The 22,061-nt window shown below is 31.3% G+C and overlaps 2 protein-coding genes across 2 annotated transcripts in view; both read left to right on the forward strand.

Moving 5' to 3' along the window:
• The window catches only part of LOC143244010 (basigin-like), a 428,663-nt gene that overhangs the window by 198,202 nt on the left and 208,400 nt on the right, over positions 1–22,061 (forward strand). The window lies entirely within an intron of this gene.
• Positions 1,304–21,119, forward strand: LOC143236806 (neuroplastin-like). Its single transcript, XM_076475384.1, has 7 exons — positions 1,304–1,592; positions 6,911–7,025; positions 8,553–8,707; positions 12,855–12,971; positions 15,092–15,268; positions 19,864–19,999; positions 21,059–21,119. The coding sequence occupies exons 1-7, from the start codon at positions 1,553–1,555 to the stop codon at positions 21,117–21,119; spliced, it is 801 nt and encodes a 266-aa protein (XP_076331499.1). The 5' UTR covers positions 1,304–1,552.

A 22,061-nucleotide genomic window follows, 5' to 3' on the forward strand; every position in this document is an offset into this window, starting at 1 on the left:
TTTGTGCCATGAATCACCAAATCAACCAACCAGTCAGTCACTGCAGATTGTGAGAAATAATTAATTTATCGTAAACAGTTTCATACATTTAATTTTAATGTTTACTACTTTTTGCACTTTGTCTAATTAGTGTAACAAACGAAGGTGAGAGATTAAGGTGAATAAGCTGTTGAGTTATGCCACATGTACAAACATGCAGTGGCTGCCTGTGTTCCTTCGGTATATTCTATTTAATTTTAGTACCAAACAAACCAATGTTCCGATATTTTACATTTCATTTATTTTTGTTAAATTTAACACAAACTATATTCTTATGACTTTTCACACACTTGTATTGTGAAGTAAGCCTTTCTTTTTATGTCAGTTGTTCAGAGTAGTTTCTGTAGGTTTAAAATATGCATTTTAGAACACAGAAAATATCGGACATGAATAGAACGTTCCAGAATCACTGTATTATTTTTTCTAACTAAACAGTAAATAGCTTTAAGAAATTCCATTACTGTTCAGAGCAGTGGTTCTAGTCTAAATATGTCATGCTGTCATAGCAAACTCCGAGCCTTTACTAAATCTGAAGAGACGATTGTCTGAGTTATAAAGTATAGGATATATCTTTTCTATTGGTTACAAACATATCCAGTAAGCAATGATGGGGAGAATTACAGACAATTCTTATTTCTGACAAATTTCAGGATAGTAACAATGCTGAAACTTTAATCAACATGATGGTTTTCTCACAACATCTAGAAAGCCTCCAGAGGTATGAATAACATTTTGAATGTTACACTATTAATTGACAAAAATTATAAAACAAGGGTATTTCATGTAGTAGTTTCTGAGTAAAGAATGTTTTGAGTGTAATAATTTTAAGATTGTTTTAAGAAGATTACATTAATATATATTAACAAGTTTGTTTTTAAGATTATATTAATATATATTAACAAGTGTTTGTTTTTTAGAAGATTATGTTCTCCCAGTGGCTCAGCGGTATGTCTGCGGACTTACAATGCTAAAAACCGGTTTTCGATACCCGTGGTGGGCAGAGCAGAGATAGCCATTTGTGTAGCTTTGTGCTTAATTCAAAACAACAAGAAGAAGATTATATTAATATATGTTAAACAATACGTTTCTGCTTTTAATTTTGTACGGATTCTAAAAAAACAAAACACAACGGGACAATGTGGTAGCAATATAAATTGCTTTTATTTTAATATGTATGGAATTTTACCTGGTATACCAGAAAAATCGGTTATTAAATGATTGATTGACGTTAAGGTATTACGATTGAGAGGGTGCATGTTGCTTTGACGCTATATCATTTATTTGGCATTAGGAAGGTTAATCACATACATCAATTGTAATAAATTTTATGACGCAGTAAATATATCAATGAAATAGCCTTTTTTCTTCAATAAGAGAAGCTTTTTTCTAACTTATTCAGAATTTAAATTCTTTCAGTCATTCATTCGTTTTCAAATAAGATGGATTCTACGTTTTGTTGAATTTTCTGTTGATATTTTCCACTCTCATCTTTGTGCCTGGAAATACTCTTGAAATGAGTGCGAACAATGATGAAGTGCCTCGAGATGATGCAGGTGAGAAAAGTTTGAAAGACCCAAATTCTGGGTGAAGAAGAATGTAATCTATAATTTTTTATCGTTCTTTAGGTGAATACTTTTAATTGAGGACAATTTTGAATTGATAGCTATTTAGTTCACAATAATATAGTATTAATAATATAAATAAAAACCTTTGTCTGTCGTTATCGGTATAATTACATATTGTGATTCCGAAATGTGAATGGGTTAAATTTAAATAATTCACATACTTATAAAGGAATAGCGAAAGCCCCATTGAGATAATTGTTTTAGTTCTACTTTTACTTAACTTAAATAAAGCTACGAGTTTTACTTTTTTTTATCATCTTAAGCTTAACTAAAATGGTTCAAACAAATTAAAGTGTCAAGATAGTAAACTTCATTCAGACGTAAATCACAGAACCGTATGCAAATATTTCTTCAGTTGGTTGGATTTATTGTTGAAATAATAAACATTTAAATTATAACTAAAAGTAAACTATATGTAGGTCCAATTGTCATACTAATGAGAAATTTATCAGAAATGGCATGGTGGTTATGATGTAATTTTTTTCAGAGAAGCTAGTTTGACAATTGGGCCTAGTTAAAGCCAGACAAAACATCGGTCTTTGCTGGTATGTCCGTTCAGTGATCACATGTATTAGCAAGCGCACAGAAATGTACGTGTGTGTGTGTACATTGGTGATGTATATGTACAGTTTTATCTTTTCTTGTGTAATAAATGCCCCAAGAGGCAACTTTTCTCACATAACTTACGTCATACATCAGCCAAATATACATAGTTTATCTACTGTTACTGAAAATTTTGTCTCCTATAAAAACATAAATAAAATAGGGGGAGGATACAAATACGTTTTTCCCATAGCTATGGGTGTAAAGCCAAGAAAGTTCTAGTTCGTTTGATGTGTTATGGGATATGTTTTATGTGGCAAATTTAAGGTTGTGTATGGGCCCAGGGGCTAATAATTTTTGTGGCTCCTATATCCTATATAATTTTACATAGGATAAAATTATCAATGGGCCCCAATTAAGACTGTGGGTCCTGGGACTGAGCCCCCTCTAGCTCCTGGCTAAATATGCCACTGTATGTTTTGAAATGATCCCTTACAGTTTTGAGCACATTTGTTGGCTTGTAGTTCTTACTGTTAAATAGAGAAAATGTCAAGACCACTGTTGTTGTTTTTTGGCATTCTAATCGTTTTGAGTAAACTTGCTCAAGAAAAGCACTTTACCATTAGAAACAAAGCACAATAGAAATAAACATTCTCAATCAAACATTACAAGTTTCAACAAATAGATACTTTTGATTTCAATGTTTTAAAATTTCCATTCTTGAACATGAATATTCTAAATAAGTTATTTGACAATTTTTATTCCTCTAAGCTAATTAGATACAATCTAATTTGTTCACCATTACAGAAGTTAATATTGAAACACAGTCTCTTATTTCACAAACATTTTAAACACAACATCCAAGTGACATTCTTACTACAGCTGTACACTTTAATACCTTCAGATGCTGTTTAGTGAGCAAATGTAGTACATTCACTACCATTGGCTTCATCTCTTGTAGGCCTAAGCTCATATTAATATAGTTAATAACTATATGTAGTATCACAATGCATCATTAGTTTAGTTCAATTAGGGTTTGATAATTATTTCCTTGAATTTAATAACAAATGCTGTAACTTTCCAGGCACCATTGTGTTTCCTTATTATCTTACACAGAAGATGTAACAGTATTCCTTCCTGTAGCCAGTTGAATGTGTTTGTTAAGTGTCAGTGGTTAGTTAGAAAACAATGGTAGTGTTAGATGCATCATATTAATTTATTTGTCTCATATTTAATATTGTCATATGGTATACTGTTCAGGTGTTATTTTATTTAATATTGTCATATGGTATACTTTTCAGGTGTTATTTAATATTGTCATATTTTCTTGGATTGTTCAGGTGTTATTTTATTCAGTATTTTTATATGGTATACTGTTCAGGTGTTATTTTATTAAATATTGTCATATGGTATACTGTTCAGGTGTTATTTAATATTGCCATGTTTTCTGGATTGTTCAGGTGTTATATTACTTAATATTGTCGTATGGTATACTGTTCAGGTGTTATTTTATTTAATATTGTCATATGGTATACTGTTAAGGTGTTATTTTTATTTAATATTGTCTATGGTATACTTTTCAGGTGTTATTTTTCTTAATATTGCCATGTGGTATGCTGTTCAGGTGTTACTTTATTTTCTTACATAGTATTTTGTGTCTTCATCAACATCAGTTTTTGATTGTTCTTTAGTAAAATGACTGTTACAAATTCAACACAGTTTAAACAGTAACAAGTCGCATAAGTTAACACATGTCACTCTTGTTTGATGTTAGACTGGGATTTCTTAACAATTTTTGAGGGTCAAAAGATACATTATGGAGGATTGGAGAAACATTAGGCACACTGTACTAGATATGTTTAAATAAATTTACTACTTTGGCTTTAGTTCAAGTCAAGAGGTAGTGTGTTTGTATGGCACACTATTATTTATTTATTGTTATGGTTCAAGTTGAGAGGTGGTGTGTTTGTATGGCACACTATTATTTATTTATTTTTATAGTTCAAGTCCAGAGGTAGTGTGTTTGTATGGCACACTGTATTATTTATTTATTGTTATGATCCAAGTTGAGAGGTAGTGTATTTGTATGGCACACTGTATTATTTATTTATTGTTATAGTTCAAGTCCAGAGGTAGTGTGTTTGTATGGCACACTGTATTATTTATTTATTGTTATAGTTCAAGTCCAGAGGTAGTGTGTTTGTATGGCACACTGTATTATTTATTTATTGTTATAGTTCAAGTCCAGAGGTAGTGTGTTTGTATGGCACACTGTATTATTTATTTATTGTTATAGTTCAAGTCCAGAGGTAGTGTGTTTGTATGGCACACTGTATTATTTATTTATTGTTATAGTTCAAGTCCAGAGGTAGTGTGTTTGTATGGCACACTGTATTATTTATTTATTGTTATAGTTCAAGTCCAGAGGTAGTGTGTTTGTATGGCACACTGTATTATTTATTTATTGTTATAGTTCAAGTCCAGAGGTAGTGTGTTTGTATGGCACACTGTATTATTTATTTATTTTTATAGTTCAAGTCGAGAGGTAGTGTGTTTGTATGGCACACTGTATTATTTATTTATTGTTATGATCCAAGTTGAGAGGTAGTGTGTTTGTATGGCACACTGTATTATTTATTTATTGTTATAGTTCAAGTCCAGAGTTAGTGTGTTTGTATGGCACACTGTATTATTTATTTATTGTTATAGTTCAAGTCCAGAGGTAGTGAGTTTGTATGGCACACTGTATTATTTATTTATTGTTATAGTTCAAGTCCAGAGGTAGTGTGTTTGTATGGCACACTGTATTATTTATTTTTATAGTTCAAGTCCAGAGGTAGTGTGTTTGTATGGCACACTGTATTATTTATTTTTATAGTTCAAGTCGAGAGGTAGTGTGTTTGTATGGTATACTGTATTATTTATTTATTGTTATGATCCAAGTTGAGAGGTAGTGTGTTTGTATGGCATACTGTATTATTTATTTCTTGTTATAGTTCAAGTCCAGAGGTAGTGTGTTTGTATGGCACACTGTATTATTTATTTATTGTTATAGTTCAAGTCCAGAGGTAGTGTGTTTGTATGGCACACTGTATTATTTATTTATTGTTATAGTTCAAGTCCAGAGGTAGTGTGTTTGTATGGCACACTGTATTATTTATTTATTGTTATAGTTCAAGTCCAGAGGTAGTGTGTTTGTATGGCACACTGTATTATTTATTTATTGTTATAGTTCAAGTCCAGAGGTAGTGTGTTTGTATGGCACACTGTATTATTTATTTATTGTTATAGTTCAAGTCCAGAGGTAGTGTGTTTGTATGGCACACTGTATTATTTATTTATTGTTATAGTTCAAGTCGAGAGGTAGTGTGTTTGTATGGCACACTGTATTATTTATTTATTGTTATGATCCAAGTTGAGAGGTAGTGTGTTTGTATGGCACACTGTATTATTTATTTATTGTTATAGTTCAAGTCCAGAGTTAGTGTGTTTGTATGGCACACTGTATTATTTATTTATTGTTATAGTTCAAGTCCAGAGGTAGTGAGTTTGTATGGCACACTGTATTATTTATTTATTGTTATAGTTCAAGTCCAGAGGTAGTGTGTTTGTATGGCACACTGTATTATTTATTTTTATAGTTCAAGTCCAGAGGTAGTGTGTTTGTATGGCACACTGTATTATTTATTTTTATAGTTCAAGTCGAGAGGTAGTGTGTTTGTATGGTATACTGTATTATTTATTTATTGTTATGATCCAAGTTGAGAGGTAGTGTGTTTGTATGGCATACTGTATTATTTATTGCCACTGTCATTACAGTGTTGGGTTACTATGTGAACATCAGGTGTTATTAGTTTTGAATTTTATTATTATGCATTTGTATAGACTTTGCTTTGCCTTATTGGTTTAATATACATGTTAGGACTAAGTTGGCTGAACGTTTGTTGGATGTTTGTGAAAATGTAGCTGAAAACATTGTTAATGAGGGCACATAACTGGTGAAATAGTGCATTCTACTCTTTATAAGTAGAAATGTAAGAAGAAGAATATATTAATTAGCTGTACTGCTCACCTGGTTTTGTAATTTCTTTACAAGTATGTAGCCATGTCTATCAGAAGATAATATTTGTCATAAGTCATATTGTATCTAGTAGATATTTAATTAGCTATAATTTTGACTGGATGTATATGTAGGTAGCTTGGTTGGATCAGAAGCTAATACTGATTTGTTAATGTGTTTCTTTACACACTGTCATTCACAATTTTCAGTCAGTGCTTCAGTTAACAAGTAAAAATAAGGAACTGCCAGTTCGCAGTCAGTTTTGTACTTGACAGCAAATAAAATTAAGGTATTCACAAATGAACTTTGTAGTTAAAAAGTTACTGTCAGTTATTTTGCTATATAAATTGTATTTGTATTAAAATGTGTGTACACATTGTGGATAAAACTAAATGTTTGTAGGACTCAGACCTTGAAACTTGGTGTAGTGTTATATATATATATCATAAATTGATATTTTTTTTGCTAGAGAAATTTATATCTGCGAAATAAGTTTATTTTAAAAAAATGTTTAAAATTATTCAAGTATTTTAAGTATATTAAATCCATGTTGAGGTTACTGCATGTTTTATGTATTTTATATGCTATTGTATGAAGTTCATGTGTGAAGTTACATTATATGAAATATTCTTCAATATATTAGCCTACATGATTCACACTAATGAAGAAGTTTCAGGACAGGGTATTACTATCAAACCTCCTAAACCTTTAGAACTAGTGTGTAACACAACTGAGGACTTGTCTTCTGCTGTAACTTGGTGAGTATTTTTAGTTATGTAAGATTTCATATTATATGATTGTTTTATCATTGTAAAGTTTGTGCATTGACATGAAAGAAACTGATGAAATTTTGTTTAAGGATTTCAAGTTTCCTGTTTTCCAGCAGAAAGACATGCACTGAATGGAACAATCTAGAAAAGACATGGTACTAGAAAAGTGTGATGAAACTAAGTTGAATGGATGGCAATTGCCTTTTGTAGAAACACAAATGTAAGGACAACATTTCAAAAGTTGTCTGCATTTCTTCTGCAGACAAAAGGCAGGAGACTTTCAAAACGTCCTTCTCTACAGTTGTGTTTCTACAACTGAAAGTTTCCATCTATTAATCCAAGCTTCATTATGAATATTCTGCCTAAACAACCTGTCAAAGAATGAGAGGAATTAATTATGACATATTCCTGCATCACAAAATGACACTTGAAAGGATAAACAAATGTGTTAAAACTAGTGTTTGTATGTCTTAGTTGTAGTTAGTTAGTGTTTTCTAAAGATGTTTTCATTTGGTAAATGACTAACATTTTTGAGTGGAATTTTGGAAAGTTTCTAGTTGTCAGTAAACTTTGAACAACATAGAATATGTTAAGTATTTATTAATTTTCATGGCCTAAACTTCTAAATAAATTTTAACCTATTTCAGTTATGTAGTAGTAATTTGTCATGTATAATCATTATTCTAATTGTAACTAAACCAAGTGTCTCAAGATAATTTTTGGACACCTAAATTTCTAAATCTACATTCTGGACTACTTACTGTTTTTTCCAGGGAAAGAAAAGCATATATAACAATACATTTTGAACTGAATAGTATTCTGTACTTGTTATACTTCAGAATAAAACTTGATGAATTTGATACAGGAATGACATAACATGTGTAGATAGGAGTAACTTACTAAATCATTTTCAAATTATATAAATGTGTGAATCATAAATCGAAAATCTTTGAGATTTTATTAAAGTATTAATCCAAGAATGATAAGAAAACCCACTTGTAGAGAAAATTATATATTTAAAAAAAGACTGGTATGGGTAGAGAAAGCACTAATAGAGGAGCGAACAACGTTTCGACCTTCTTCAGTCATCGTCATGTTCACAAAGAATCTCATGTTTTGTCATACACAGTACATTATTCTTGATGGTGAGAAGTCCACTTGAAATAACAGTGTATTTCAGAATGGTTGGTATGGGTATTAAGGCATTTATTGATAATCAGAGAACAGTGTTTCAACTTTCCTAGGTTATCTCCAGGTCTATAAAACCTTTTTGCTTAGATATATTTTATGAAAGTACAGTTTAATCTTAAAGAAAAGTTTGTTGTCCATATTGCTTGTTTTTATTGTTTTTCTGTTTCAGGAGATTTGATGTGGTTTGTTCTGTAGTACTTCTTGTCCTGGTGTAGTTTTTTTAAGTATACAGCAACTCTTATAAAAACAGGAAACATTTATATTAAATGGTAATAGTACAGGTAACTTAAATACACCTATAATTGTATTATTCTGTGCTTTCAGGTATAAGGATGGGTCACTCTTGGTTAGTGATGATAGAATCAAGATTTTCTCTGAAAATAACTCCATGATTGTGAAAACAACTACTGAAAATGATACTGGAGAATACCAGTGTATTGTGACAGCCACTAATATTAATGCTACTATTGTAGTTCGCAGTAAGTCTCTTTTAGCATATTGTTGACTGGACCTGAGTTGTGGCAGAAATTTCCCTTTTATAAATTCCTGGAGTGTGCTTGTACATGTTGCTACAGCAGTTGTTAAGTTACAAGGCAATGGTTTTGCTTACTAGTACATTGAATGTGTGAAATTACATTGAACTTTAGTGTATTACTTGTTAACCGTTAAACAGCAATCATTGTCAATTGACGCTGCTTACTAGTGACAGCCACTAATATTAATGCTACTATTGTAGTTCGCAGTAAGTCTCTTTTAGCATATTGTTGACTGGACCTGAGTTGTGGCAGAAATTTCCCTTTTATAAATTCCTGGAGTGTGCTTGTACATGTTGCTACAGCAGTTGTTAAGTTACAAGGCAATGGTTTTGCTTACTAGTACATTGAATGTGTGACATTACATTGAACTTTAGTGTATTACTTATTAACCGTTAAACAGCAATCATTGTCAATTGACGCTGCAAAATTTTGGATATATAGATATTTAATCTCAATTTTAACAATACTGAGAGATTATAGGAATATAACTAAACAATTATAACTGAAGAAAAGACTTTTCAAGATCTTCTGTAAATGTAATTCTACAAAAATGCATATACTAACTGAGGAAAAAGTTAGGACACCCGCCCCCTAATAGCTAGTGTTACCCCCTTTGGCTGAAATAACTGCAGTGAGACGCTTCTTGTAGCCATTTATTAGTCTCTGACATTGGTCTGAAGAAAGTTTGCCCCACTCCTCAATGCAGAGTTCAGGATTTTTAAGGAAAAAATAAAAACTATTAAAAATTTTCATGTATTTGAATGTGTAAATTATAAAATCTAATGTGGAAACAAAATTCAGGGATCATAAATACAAATAAATCAGTTTGTGTGAGCTTCTGTTGTGTATATACTTATGTTAAAACTGACCAAATGGAAGTGTTTCTTGTTCTGATTAGTAGAGAACTGTAGAGTTCAGTTGAGTCACAGTGTGAGTCGCATACTTAGTTTTTTCTTATGCGACCTTGCTAGATACTACAGTTTTTTTACAGCTGAACGTTATCATGAAATGACACAAGTAAAACATTTCTCTCTTATTTGTGATTACCACATGAAACGTCACATATTACTATTAATTGATAAGATGAGATATCTACATATGAGCCCAAAATAATTGAAGAAATTTTCATTACCATACTGTAATCAGCTGGTTGGCAATACCATATTATCATCAGCTTGTTGAAATTACCATATTATCATTAACTTGTTTGAATTACCATATGTCATTAACCTGTTGAAATTGCCATAGTATCATCAGCTTGTTGAAATTACCATATTATCAACTTGTTGAAATTACCATATTATTGTCAGCTAGTCAAAATTACCATATTATTATTAATTTGTTGAAATTACCATATGTCAGCTAGTCAAAATTACCATGTTATCATTAGCTTGTTGACTTTAGCATGAAAGCTCATAAGATGTGATTTTCCTCATACAGAGTATTTTTATGTATGATACATCGACTGAATAACTTTAATAGATGTGTTTTTCCTTGCAATTAATATGTTTATGTATGCTATATAGATTGAAGAACCGTAATAGATGTTCTTGCTGACATGAAATTTGAGTATGAAAGAAACTTAAGTTTAAGTTTAGATTTTGATCTAATTTTAATAAAAAAACATTAGGTAATTTGTGTGCATATGCAAGATTTATTTTTATAATTTAAGTTTAATAATTGAGTTTGTGTTATGCTTATCTTAAGTGCTGAAAAGAAATTGTGGGGATGTCATAATGGAATTAAAATAACATTTGATTCAAATTTAAAAGGAAACCTTCACATAAAAGAAATGCTAGTGAAAGTGTGTTGAAATTAGTTGTTACAATAATAATATATATATAAATATATTCAGGTAAAAGTTTTTATTCTTTATGTTTCCATGTTGAGCTGACTTGTTGCTGGATTCTTACTGTTCATATTTATATGCTGAGCTGACTTGTTTGATAATGGATATTTATTGTTCATGTTTAACTGTTGAGTGTACTTAATGGATATTTATTGTTTATATTTAAATGTTCAGCTGACTTGTTACTGGATATTTATTATTCATCTGTACATGTTGAGCTTAGTGCCTTATGACTGGATATTTACTGTTCATGTTTATATGCTAAGCTGACTTGTTAATGGATATTTATTGTTCGTGTTTATATGTTGAGCTGACTTGTTACTGGATACTTGCTGTTAACGTTTATATGTTGAGCTGAATTGTTAATGGATATTTATTGTTAATGTTTACCTGTTGAGCTGAGTTGTTAGTGGATATTTTTTGTTGATGTTTATATGTTCAGCTGACTTGTCACTGGATATTTATTTTTCATGTTTACATGTTTAGCTGACTGCCTTATGACAGTATGTATACTGTTTATGTTTATATGCTGAGCACACTTTTTAATGGATATTTATTGTTCAAGTTTATATGTTGAGCTGATTTGTTACTGTATACTTACTGTTAATATTTTTAAGCTGAGCTGACTTATTACTGGATAGTTATTATTAATATTTACCTGTTGAGCTGAGTTGTTAGTGGATATTTATTGTTAATGTTTACCTGTTGAGCTGACTTGTTAATGGATATTTATTATTCATGTTTACATATTGAGCTGAGTGCCTTATGACTGAAAATTTACTATTCATGTATATATGTTGAGCTGACTTGTTAATGGATATTTATTGTTCATATTTACCTGTTGAGCTGAGTTGCTAGTGGATATGTATCATTTATGTTTATATGCTGTGCTGACTTGTTACTGAATACTTATTGTTCATGTTTACCTGCTGAGCTGACTTGTTACTCAATACTAACTATTCATGTTTATATCATGAGCTGACTTATTACCTGATAGTAATTATTAATATTTATCTGTTTTGTTGAGTTGTTAGTGGATATTTATTTTTGATGTTTATATGTTGAGCTGACTTGTTAATGGATATTTATTGTTCATGTTTATATGTTGTGCTGACTTGTTACTGGACAATTACTGTTTATCTTTATATGCTGAGCTGAGTGCCGTATGACTGAAAATTTACTATTCTTGTGTATATGCTGAGCTGACTTGTTAATGGATATTTATTGTTCCGCTTTACATGGTGAGCTGACTTCCCTATGACTGGATACTTACTATTCGTGTTTATATGTTGAGCTGAGTTGTTAAAGGATATTTATTGTTCATGTTTACCTGTTTAGCTGACTTGTTAATGGACACTTAATGTTCATGTTTATAAGCTTAGCTGACTTGTTACTGGATAGTTACTGTTCATGCTTATATACTGAACTGACTTATTATTGGACACTTATTGTTAATATTTACCTGTTGAGCTGAGTTGTTAATGTATATTCATTGTTCGTGTTTACCTGTTGAGCTGATTTCTGTATAGATATGTACTGTTCATGTTTACCTGCTGAGCTGACTTGTTACTGGATACTTACCGTTCATGTTTATATGCTAGGCTGACTTGTTAATGGATATTTATTGTTCATGTTTGTATGCTGAGCTGAATTTTTACTGGATAGTTATTGTTCATGTTTGTATGCTGAGGTGAATTTTTACTGGATAGTTATTGTTCATGTTTTCATGTAATGACTTATTAATGGATATTTATTGTTAATGTTTACATTTTGAGCATACTGCCTTATGGCTGAATATTTCCTGTTCATGTTTATTTATTGAGCTGACTTGTTAATGGATATTTATTGTTAATGTGTACCTATTGAGCATGCATCCTTATAACTAGATATTAATTTATCTTTGGAAAACATGCTGTATTGAAGATATTATTATTTATTCATGTTGACCTAATTTTGGTTGTGTTTAACATGTATTTACACAGTACTGACTTAACTCTTGCCAGTGTTATTGTGTTAATCTTTACTCAGTAGATTTTTGTTGATGTAGTTTGGTGACTTTGTTAATACTGAAGTTAGTAAAAAGTATATTTTACAAGTGAATGGGGAATGCTAGAACAAGTACATATGTACTGTTTGTTTATTTCAGTTTAATATTTTTTGAATGAATGTTTAAAAGGTCAGTTTTTGTGTTACCTTGAATTGTGTGTTAAGTGGCTTATAATCAAATTTCTTGTCAAACAGCTCGTACGGAGTTAGTTGAAGTATTTCATAGTTCGCTGAACCTTCTTCAGGGAGACAGGTTGGTCTTACCCTGTAATGTGAAAGGAATCCCAGCACCAACAGTCACTTGGTTGAAAGGTATGTTAAATACTGTTGAGCTATAGAAAGTGTGTGTAAAAGACATTACAATCCTTACTTATGAACTGTTGGCTAAAGAGAGGGTTGAGAGCTTCTCACTGCTCTTTTTAACTGTTAATGAGAAGCTGTTTTATTATGTTTGGATTTCTGCTTTGAATTTTGAGGATGGAATTTGGTGGACCATTGTTTCTTTATTTAAATATCGAGAGTTTTCCAGATCTTGTCTGAGTTTATATCTAATTTGTGATTGTTTCACCAGATTTCTTCTTTATCTGATGTGATTATTAAGAAAACTTTTTTTCTATATCACTTATAATAATTCAAAATTATTTTTCTGTTGTAAATGTGAGTTCAGCGAAGATACTTAATTTGTTTTTTAGTATACGAGGAAAAAGTTGTTTAATTTAAATGTGTTTTCAGTGTTGATAAAAAACATCAAACTTTTCACACTGTTAATATTAGTGATTTGGTTGGTCACTGTTAATATTAGTGATTTGGTTGGTTACTGTTAATATTAGTGATTTGCTTGGTTACTGTTAATATTAGCAATTTGGTTGGTTACTGTTAATATTAGTGATTTGGTTGGTCACTGTTAATATTAGTGATTTGCTTGGTCACTGTTAATACTAGTGATTTGGTTGGTCACTGTTTATATTGGTGATTTGCTTGGTCACTGTTAATATTAGTGATTTGTTTGGTCACTGTTTATATTAGTGATTTGCTTGGTCACTGTTAATATTAGTGATTTGGTTGGTTACTGTTAATATTAGTGATTTGGTTGGTTACTGTTAATATTAGTGATTTGCTTGGTTACTGTTAATATTAGCAATTTGGTTGGTTACTGTTAATATTAGTGATTTGGTTGGTCACTGTTAATATTAGTGATTTGCTTGGTCACTGTTAATACTAGTGATTTGGTTGGTCACTGTTTATATTAGTGATTTGCTTGGTCACTGTTAATATTAGTGATTTGTTTGGTCACTGTTTATATTAGTGATTTGCTTGGTCACTGTTAATATTAGTGATTTGGTTGGTTACTGTTAATATTAGTGATTTGGTTGGTTACAGTTAATATTAGTGATTTGGTTGGTTACTGTTAATATTAGTGATTTGGTTGGTTACAGTTAATATTAGGGATTTGCTTGGTCACTGTTAATGTTAATGATTTGCTTGGTCACTGTTAATATTAGTAGTTTGGTTGGTCACTGTTAATATTAGTGATTTGCTTGATCACTGTTAATATTAGTGATTTGCTTGGCCACTGTTAATGTTAGCAATTTGCTTGATCACTGTTAATGTTAGATTTGCTTGGTCACTGTTAATATTATTGGTCTTATAGAAACTTTGTATTTGTATGTATTCACCTCAACTGAATGATAGATATTCATAGTGAATAATAATAACCTAATTATGTGTCTTCAATTAGTTTTAAATCATCTCAGTTTCATTTTACTTAATTATAATGTATACATGAAAAAAATGGCTGGTCTGGGTAGAGAAAGGACTATGTAGAGGAGCGAACAATGTTTCGACCTTCTTCCATGACCATTCTTTTACACGTATAATTTTCTTTACAAGTGTGTTTTCTCACATCACGCATTAATAATAATTCGTTTTTTGTTAAAATTGTAAACGTATTAATAAGTAGATATCATATTTTAATATTTATAACATCTATATTTATGGAAAAAAAATTAGATTATTTATTTAGTATGAAACTGGGAACTTTTGTGAGTTTTGTTTTTCTTTTACATAGAAAAACAAGATAAATTGGCAAGGAATTTCTTTTTATAAGAGGAAATTAATGTGATAATATGACAGAGCTTGAGAAAGAAACAAACACTTAAGTGTCTCATTGTTTTACTTTATGATACGTGTATATTAGTGACAGAATAACTTGTTTGAAAGTAACTTTTCATATTTTAAATTGTTCTGTCCAAACCTGTTTCTAATGGGAAGAAAAATAGTTACATGTGTCAGAAGACAGTTCTTGTTTTTCTGTCATTACAAATATGACATCAAGTGCTGGTAAGACATTTTAGAAATATGAACTACCTTAGAGATAGTATTGTGTGGCCTCTTGGTGTATATCTGGTGTGAATAATTTGTATTTTCTGTAGATGGGAATTCTCTGAATACGCCAGACACACGTATTAAGTTTGAAGCTAATGACAAAGGAATTCCTAATGCTAAACTTATCATAGAACAGTTGGACTATGAAGATAGAGCACACTACACGTGTGAAGCTAGTAATGGAGTAAACAATGTTACAGCCACCATCCTGGTCAGAGTAAAAGGTCAGTCTGTCTTCTCGTTCTTCAGTAATGTATCACTTTACAGTATTCTTGTACAAGTGTTTTTATAGATTTTTAATACAACAATAACAGTGTTTGAGAATCAAATATTACTTATATTATTTTTCTTATTTGTATAACTTTCTAGTGTTCTGTTTTGTTGTCCAGTCACTACATGCATCACTTATTGTGTTGTTTGCATCAGATAGGACTGGCATGACCAGATGGTTAAGGCATTCGATTTGCAATCTGAGAGTCATAGGTTTGAGTCCTCATCACACCAAACATGCTCTTTCTTTCAGCTGTAGATACATTGTAGTGTTATGGTCATTCACACTATTCATTAGTAACTTCCTTTTAGCTGCAGACACATTACAGTGTAATGGCCTTTCACATTATTCATTAGTAACTTCTTTTCAGCTGCAGACACATTATAGTGCAATGGTCATTCGCTCTATCCATCAGTAAAAGAATAGTCCAAGAGTTGGTGGTGATCACTAGCAGCCTTCTCTCAAGTCTTTCATGCTAAATTAGGGACACCTAGTGCAGATAGCCCTTATGTAGCTTTGAACAAAATTCAAATCAAACAGGGCAAACATTTTCGAGGCAAATATGTGCACCATGTCCTTGGTTGGTACGTGTACCTGGTCATAAGACAGGTGTGTCAACCATTTACCGTGGTTGGTACATGTACCTGATCGTAAGACAGGCATGTGCACCATGTACCGTGGTTGGGGTACATCTACCTGATCATAAGACCGGCATGTGCACCATATACTGTGGTAGGTATATGTACCTGATCGTTAAACAGGTGTGACAACCATGTACCTTGGTTGGTACATTACTAGATCGTAAGACAGGTGTGTCAACCATATGTCATGGTTGGTACATGTACCTGACCATTATGCAGGTGTGTACACTATATATCTAGATTGGTACGTATACTTGATAATAAGATAGGTATTTGCAACATGCATGGTCATTGGTTCTTCTACCAGACACTAAAGCAGACACATGGGCTAGGTTCTGTGGCTGGTACTTGTATCATTAACTTAAACATTACATGCACCAGTTACTATAACCAGTGCATGCACCATGTACTGTGGCTGGTACGTATTTCACATACTGTGGCCAGTAAGTGTTTCACACATTGTTGATGATACATATACTGTGTACTGTGGTTATTAAGTGTTTCATACATTGTTGATGATACATATACTATGCACTGTGGTTACTAAGTGTTTCACACACTGTTGATGATACATATACTGTGTACTGTGGTTACTAAGTGTTTCACACACTGTTGATGATACATATACCGTGTACTGTGGTAACTAAGTGTTTTACATTGTTGATGATACATATACTGTGTACTGTGGTTACTAAGTGTTTCACACATTGTTAATGATACATATACTGTGTACTGTGGTTACTAAGTGTTTCACACATTGTTGATGATACATATACTATGCACTGTGGTTACTAAGTGTTTCACACACTGTTGATGATACATATACTGTGTACTGTGGTAACTAAGTGTTTTACACATTGTTGATGATACATATACTGTGTACTGTGGTTACTAAGTGTTTCACACATTGTTAATGATACATATACTGTGTACTGTGGTTACTAAGTGTTTCACACATTGTTGATGATACATATACTATGCACTGTGGTTACTAAGTGTTTCACACATTGTTGATGATACATGTACTGTGTACTGTGGTTACTAAGTGTTTCACACATTGTTAATGATACATATACTATGTACTCTGGTTACTAAGTGTTTCACACATTATTGATGATACATGTACTGTGTATTGTGGTTACTGAGTGTTTAATACATTGTTGATGATATATATACTGTGTAAATTGGTTACTAAGTGTTTCACACATTGTTGATGATACATATACTGTGTACTGTGGTTACTAAGTGTTTCACACATTGTTGATGATACATATACTGTGTACTGTGGTTACTAAGTGTTTCATACATTGTTGATGATACATATACTATGTACTCTGGTTACTAAGTGTTTCACACATTGTTGATGATACAAGTACTGTGTACTGTGGTTACTAAGTGTTTAATACATTGTTGATGATACATATACTGTGTAAATTGGTTACTAAGTGTTTCACACATTGTTGATGATACATATACTGTGTACTGTGGTTAGTAAGTGTTTCATACATTGTTGATGATACATATACTATGTACTGTGGTTACTAAGTGTTTCACACATTGTTGATGATACATATACTGTGTACTGTGGTTACTAAGTGTTTCACACATTGTTGATGATACATATACTATGTACTCTGGTTACTAAGTGTTTCACACATTGTTGATGATACAAGTACCGTGTACTGTGGTTACTAAGTGTTTAATACGTTGTTGATGATACATATACTGTGTAAATTGGTTCCTAAGTGTTTCACACATTGTTGATGATACATATACTGTGTACTGTGGTTACTAAGTTTTTCACACATTGTTGATGATACATATACTATGTACTCTGGTTACTAAGTGTTTAATACATTGTTGATGATACATATACTGTGTACTATGGTTTACTAAGTGCTTCACACATTGTTGATGATAAATGTACTGTGTACTATGGTTACTAAGTGTTTGACATATTGTTGATGATACATATACTGTGTACTGTGGTTACTACGTGTTTCACACATTGTTGATGATACATATACTGTGTAGTGTGGTTACTAAGTGTTTCACACATTGTTGATGATACATATAGTGTGTACTGTGGTTACTAAGTGTTTCATACATTGTTGATGATACATATACTATGTACTCTGGTTACTAAGTGTTTCACACATTGTTGATGATACATATACTGTGTAAATTGGTTACTAAATGTTTCACCGTTGTTTATGATACATATACTGTGTACTGTGGTTACTAAGTGTTTCACACATTTTTGATGATACATATACTGTGTACTGTGGTTACTAAGTGTTTCACACATTTTTGATGATACATATACTGTGTACTGTGGTTACTAAGTGTTTCACACATTGTTGATGACACATGTACTGTGTACTGTGGTTACTAAGTGTTTCACACATTGTTGATGACACATGTACTGTGTACTGTGGTTACTAAGTGTTTCATACATTCTTGATGATACATATACTATACTCTTGTTACTAAGTGTTTCATACATTGTTGATGATACATAGACTGTGCAAATTGGTTACTAAGTGTTTCACACATTGTTGATGTTACATATACTATGTACTGTGGTTACTAAGTGTTTCACACATTGTTGATGATACATATACTATGTACTCTGGTTACTAAGTGTTTCATACATTGTTGATGATACATATACTGTGTACTGTGGTTACTAAGTGTTTCACACATTGTTAATGATACATATACTGTGTACTGTGGTTACTAAGTGTTTCACACATTGTTGATGATACATATACTATGCACTGTGGTTACTAAGTGTTTCACACATTGTTGATTATATATGTACCATGCATTGTGGCAAGTAAGTGTTTCACACAATGTTGATGATACATACACTGTGTACAGGGAGTGTTTTACACATTGCAGGTGATGTACATATAACTAAGTATTGAGGCCAGTAAATATTTCACACATTGTTGACAGTTGTTGTTTTATATATTATGGAAGATGTGTATGTCACACTGTGGTTGATACATGCCTCATATACTGTGTCCAGCTTATGCATCACTCATATTGGATGGTACATATACCATGTACTGTGTGGGGCTGGTATATATGTGTTGTGCTGTGTGAGGCTGGTATATATGCCATGTACTCTGTAAGGCTGTCATTTATACTGTTTACTGTGTAGGCTGGTATATATACTGTTTAGTGTGTATGGTTAGTACATATACTATGTACAGTTTAAAGCTGGTACATATATAATTTACTGTGTGTGGTTGGTATATATACTATGCACTATGTGAGGTTTGTACAAATACCATGTGCTGTGTGAGGCTGGTAAATATACCACATACTGAGTAGGACTGGTACATATGCCATGTACTGTGTGAAGCTGGTAAATATACCACATACTGAGTAGGACTGGTACATATGCCATGTACTGTGTGAAGCTGGTAAATATACCACATACTGAGTAGGACTGGTACATATGCCATGTACTGTGTGAAGCTGGTAAATATACCACATACTGAGTAGGACTGGTACATATGCCATGTGCAGTGTGTGTCTGGTACATATATTATGTATTATGTGTGTGTGATGCCTATACCATGTACTGTGTAAGGCTGGTATATATACCGTTTACTGTATATGACTGGTATATTATAGTATGTACTGTGTAAGGCTGGTACATATACCATTTACTGTGTGTGGTTGGTACATATACTATGTACTGTGTGAGGCCAGTGCATATTACCAAGTGTTGTGTGAGGCTTGTAACATACCAAATGCTGTGTGTAGCTGGTGCTGCCATCACAGAATGTTTAAGGTGAATTTGACAGAATGAGAAACATTAACAGCATTGGTATATTAGTAAACATATGACTAAGTTATTTTAAAATAATTAGAAATATCTGATTTTTTTTAGACAAGCTTGGAGCACTTTGGCCATTTTTGGGAATTTGTGCTGAGGTGTTTGTTTTATGTGCTATCATCTTTGTTTATGAAAAGAAGCGAGAAAAACTGAACTTCAATGAGACAGATATCGACCAAAATATTGAAAAGTAAGTGTACTTGCAACCAGCTCAAGCATTTTCTTGGATTTTAAAAATGTTTGTTTTCTTATGTGATGAAAGTTATCTTTTCAATAACTAACTCTACAACATGTTATGATTAATGCTTGAATATTTACCCTGTCATGTTTAGTCAACTACTTGTTCATTTTGTGTAAAAACAAGAAAAAACTTTGAATCTTTTATAGAAATAAACTAGTGTATTTTTTTTATTTCCCTGGAAATGGAACTAGCTGTATTTTTTGGTTCCAAGAAATATAAACAAAAATGATTATTGTTTACATAACACTGGTAAGTAATTCAAAAGACAACCAAATATACAGACTGCTTAATTTAATGTCTATGTTTTCTACTTCATGTATGATAACATTGTAAACTGACCAACAACGATATAAAAATTATTTCCATAACACTTATAGATTATTGTTTTCAACATGGCATAACCAAGTATAACATAGTAGCCTTCTAGATTCTTGGAATGATGCAAATATTAATCCATGTATTAATGGGCCCGGCATGATCAAGTGTGTTAAGGCGTTCGACTCGTAATCCGAGGGTTGCGGGTTCGCATCCCCGTCACGCCAAACATGCTTGCCCTTTCAGCTGTGGGGGCGTTATAATGTGACGGTCAATCCCACTATTCGTTGGTAAAAGAGTAGCCCAAGAGTTGGCGGTATGAGGTGATGACTAGCTGCCTTCCCTCTATTCTTGCACTACTAAATTAGGGACGGCTAGCACAGATAGCCCTCGAGTAGCTTTGAGCGAAATTCAAAAACAAACAAACAGTCCATGTATTAACTACTATAACTTGCATTTAAATAGTGAGAGTGCAAAACATTAAGTTCTCTTGTTTTTTTATGATAAAGAAAATTGTGATATTGTTCACAGTTTTCAAATAACTATTTATTGGGTTGATTATGATGGATATTTATTTATTTATTCTCTTGTAGTTCACCAAAATTTTGGAACTTAATAGTGAAGTTTAACAGATTTTCACAGATTTCTAGATCTTATGAGAATTGTGCATAATTACATGTTATCTGTTTTCAGAGGCATATCTGGTGGGCAGAACATTGTCTTCCACTTAAGATATAGTAAATCTTGTAAATAAGTTATTTTCATTTGGATTTGTAGTTTGTTTGTTAATGAATGGATCTTTTGCATACTTTCAGTAAAATTTTCCTGATCACAGAGAAGGCATGGAGATACGACAGCGAAAGTAAGGTTTACAGATAGATGTCTGAAATACTATACCTTAGACTGCTCATCCTTTGAGATTGTTTTACCTTGTACATAGAGAAAATCACTTTTATTGCCTTTTTTGGGTACTTTATTATCTTATACTTAATAATTCTGTTTTAGTTCATTAATTTATATTTAATATTTCTATTTTAGTTTATTTATTTTATATTTAATGTTTCTATTTTAATTTATTTATTTTATATTTAATATTTCTATTTTAGTTTATTTTATATTTAATATTTCTATTTTAATGTATTTAATTTTTTGTATTTAATATTTCTATTTTATTTATTTTATATTCAATATTTCTGTTTTATTTATTTTATATTTAATATTATTATTTTATTTTATTTATTTTAAATATATTATTGATATTTTAGTTTATTTTATATTTAATATTTCTATTTTATTTATTTTAAATGTATTATTGATATTTTAGTTTATTCTATATTTAATATTTCTATTTTATTTATTTTTATATTTAATTTTTTTTAGATTATTTATTTTATATTTAATATTTCTATTTTTGTTTCAGATATCTCTAAATATAAACTTTACTGATGTTCTGCTTTGTAGAAGCACTGAGCTACATTTGTATGTGATATTTAGTTTGAGAATTCTAATGTTATTCTACTGTATTATGAAACTTCTTAACGGATGTATATTAAGAATTGTGTTACATTGTGAAAAACAAATTCCAAGAATTATGACACAAAAGTCTCATACAACAGAAGTGGTATCTAGAGAAAGTTCCATGAACTATAAATAAAAATGATATTCAGAACACTTCAGGCCCTAATAAGTGAAAATG

Source organism: Tachypleus tridentatus, chromosome 2, assembly GCF_004210375.1.
Source record: "Tachypleus tridentatus isolate NWPU-2018 chromosome 2, ASM421037v1, whole genome shotgun sequence".
Taxonomy (NCBI): domain Eukaryota; kingdom Metazoa; phylum Arthropoda; class Merostomata; order Xiphosura; family Limulidae; genus Tachypleus; species Tachypleus tridentatus.

Excerpts from the sequence above, each read along its gene's own strand:
- LOC143236806 (XM_076475384.1), top strand. The coding sequence starts at position 1,553 with ATGAGTGCGAACAATGATGAAGTGCCTCGAGATGATGCAG. Across the intron at positions 1,593-6,910 it reads AGTGCCTCGAGATGATGCAG|CCTACATGATTCACACTAAT; the intron begins GTGAGAAAAGTT and ends TCAATATATTAG. Across the intron at positions 7,026-8,552 it reads TTGTCTTCTGCTGTAACTTG|GTATAAGGATGGGTCACTCT; the intron begins GTGAGTATTTTT and ends CTGTGCTTTCAG.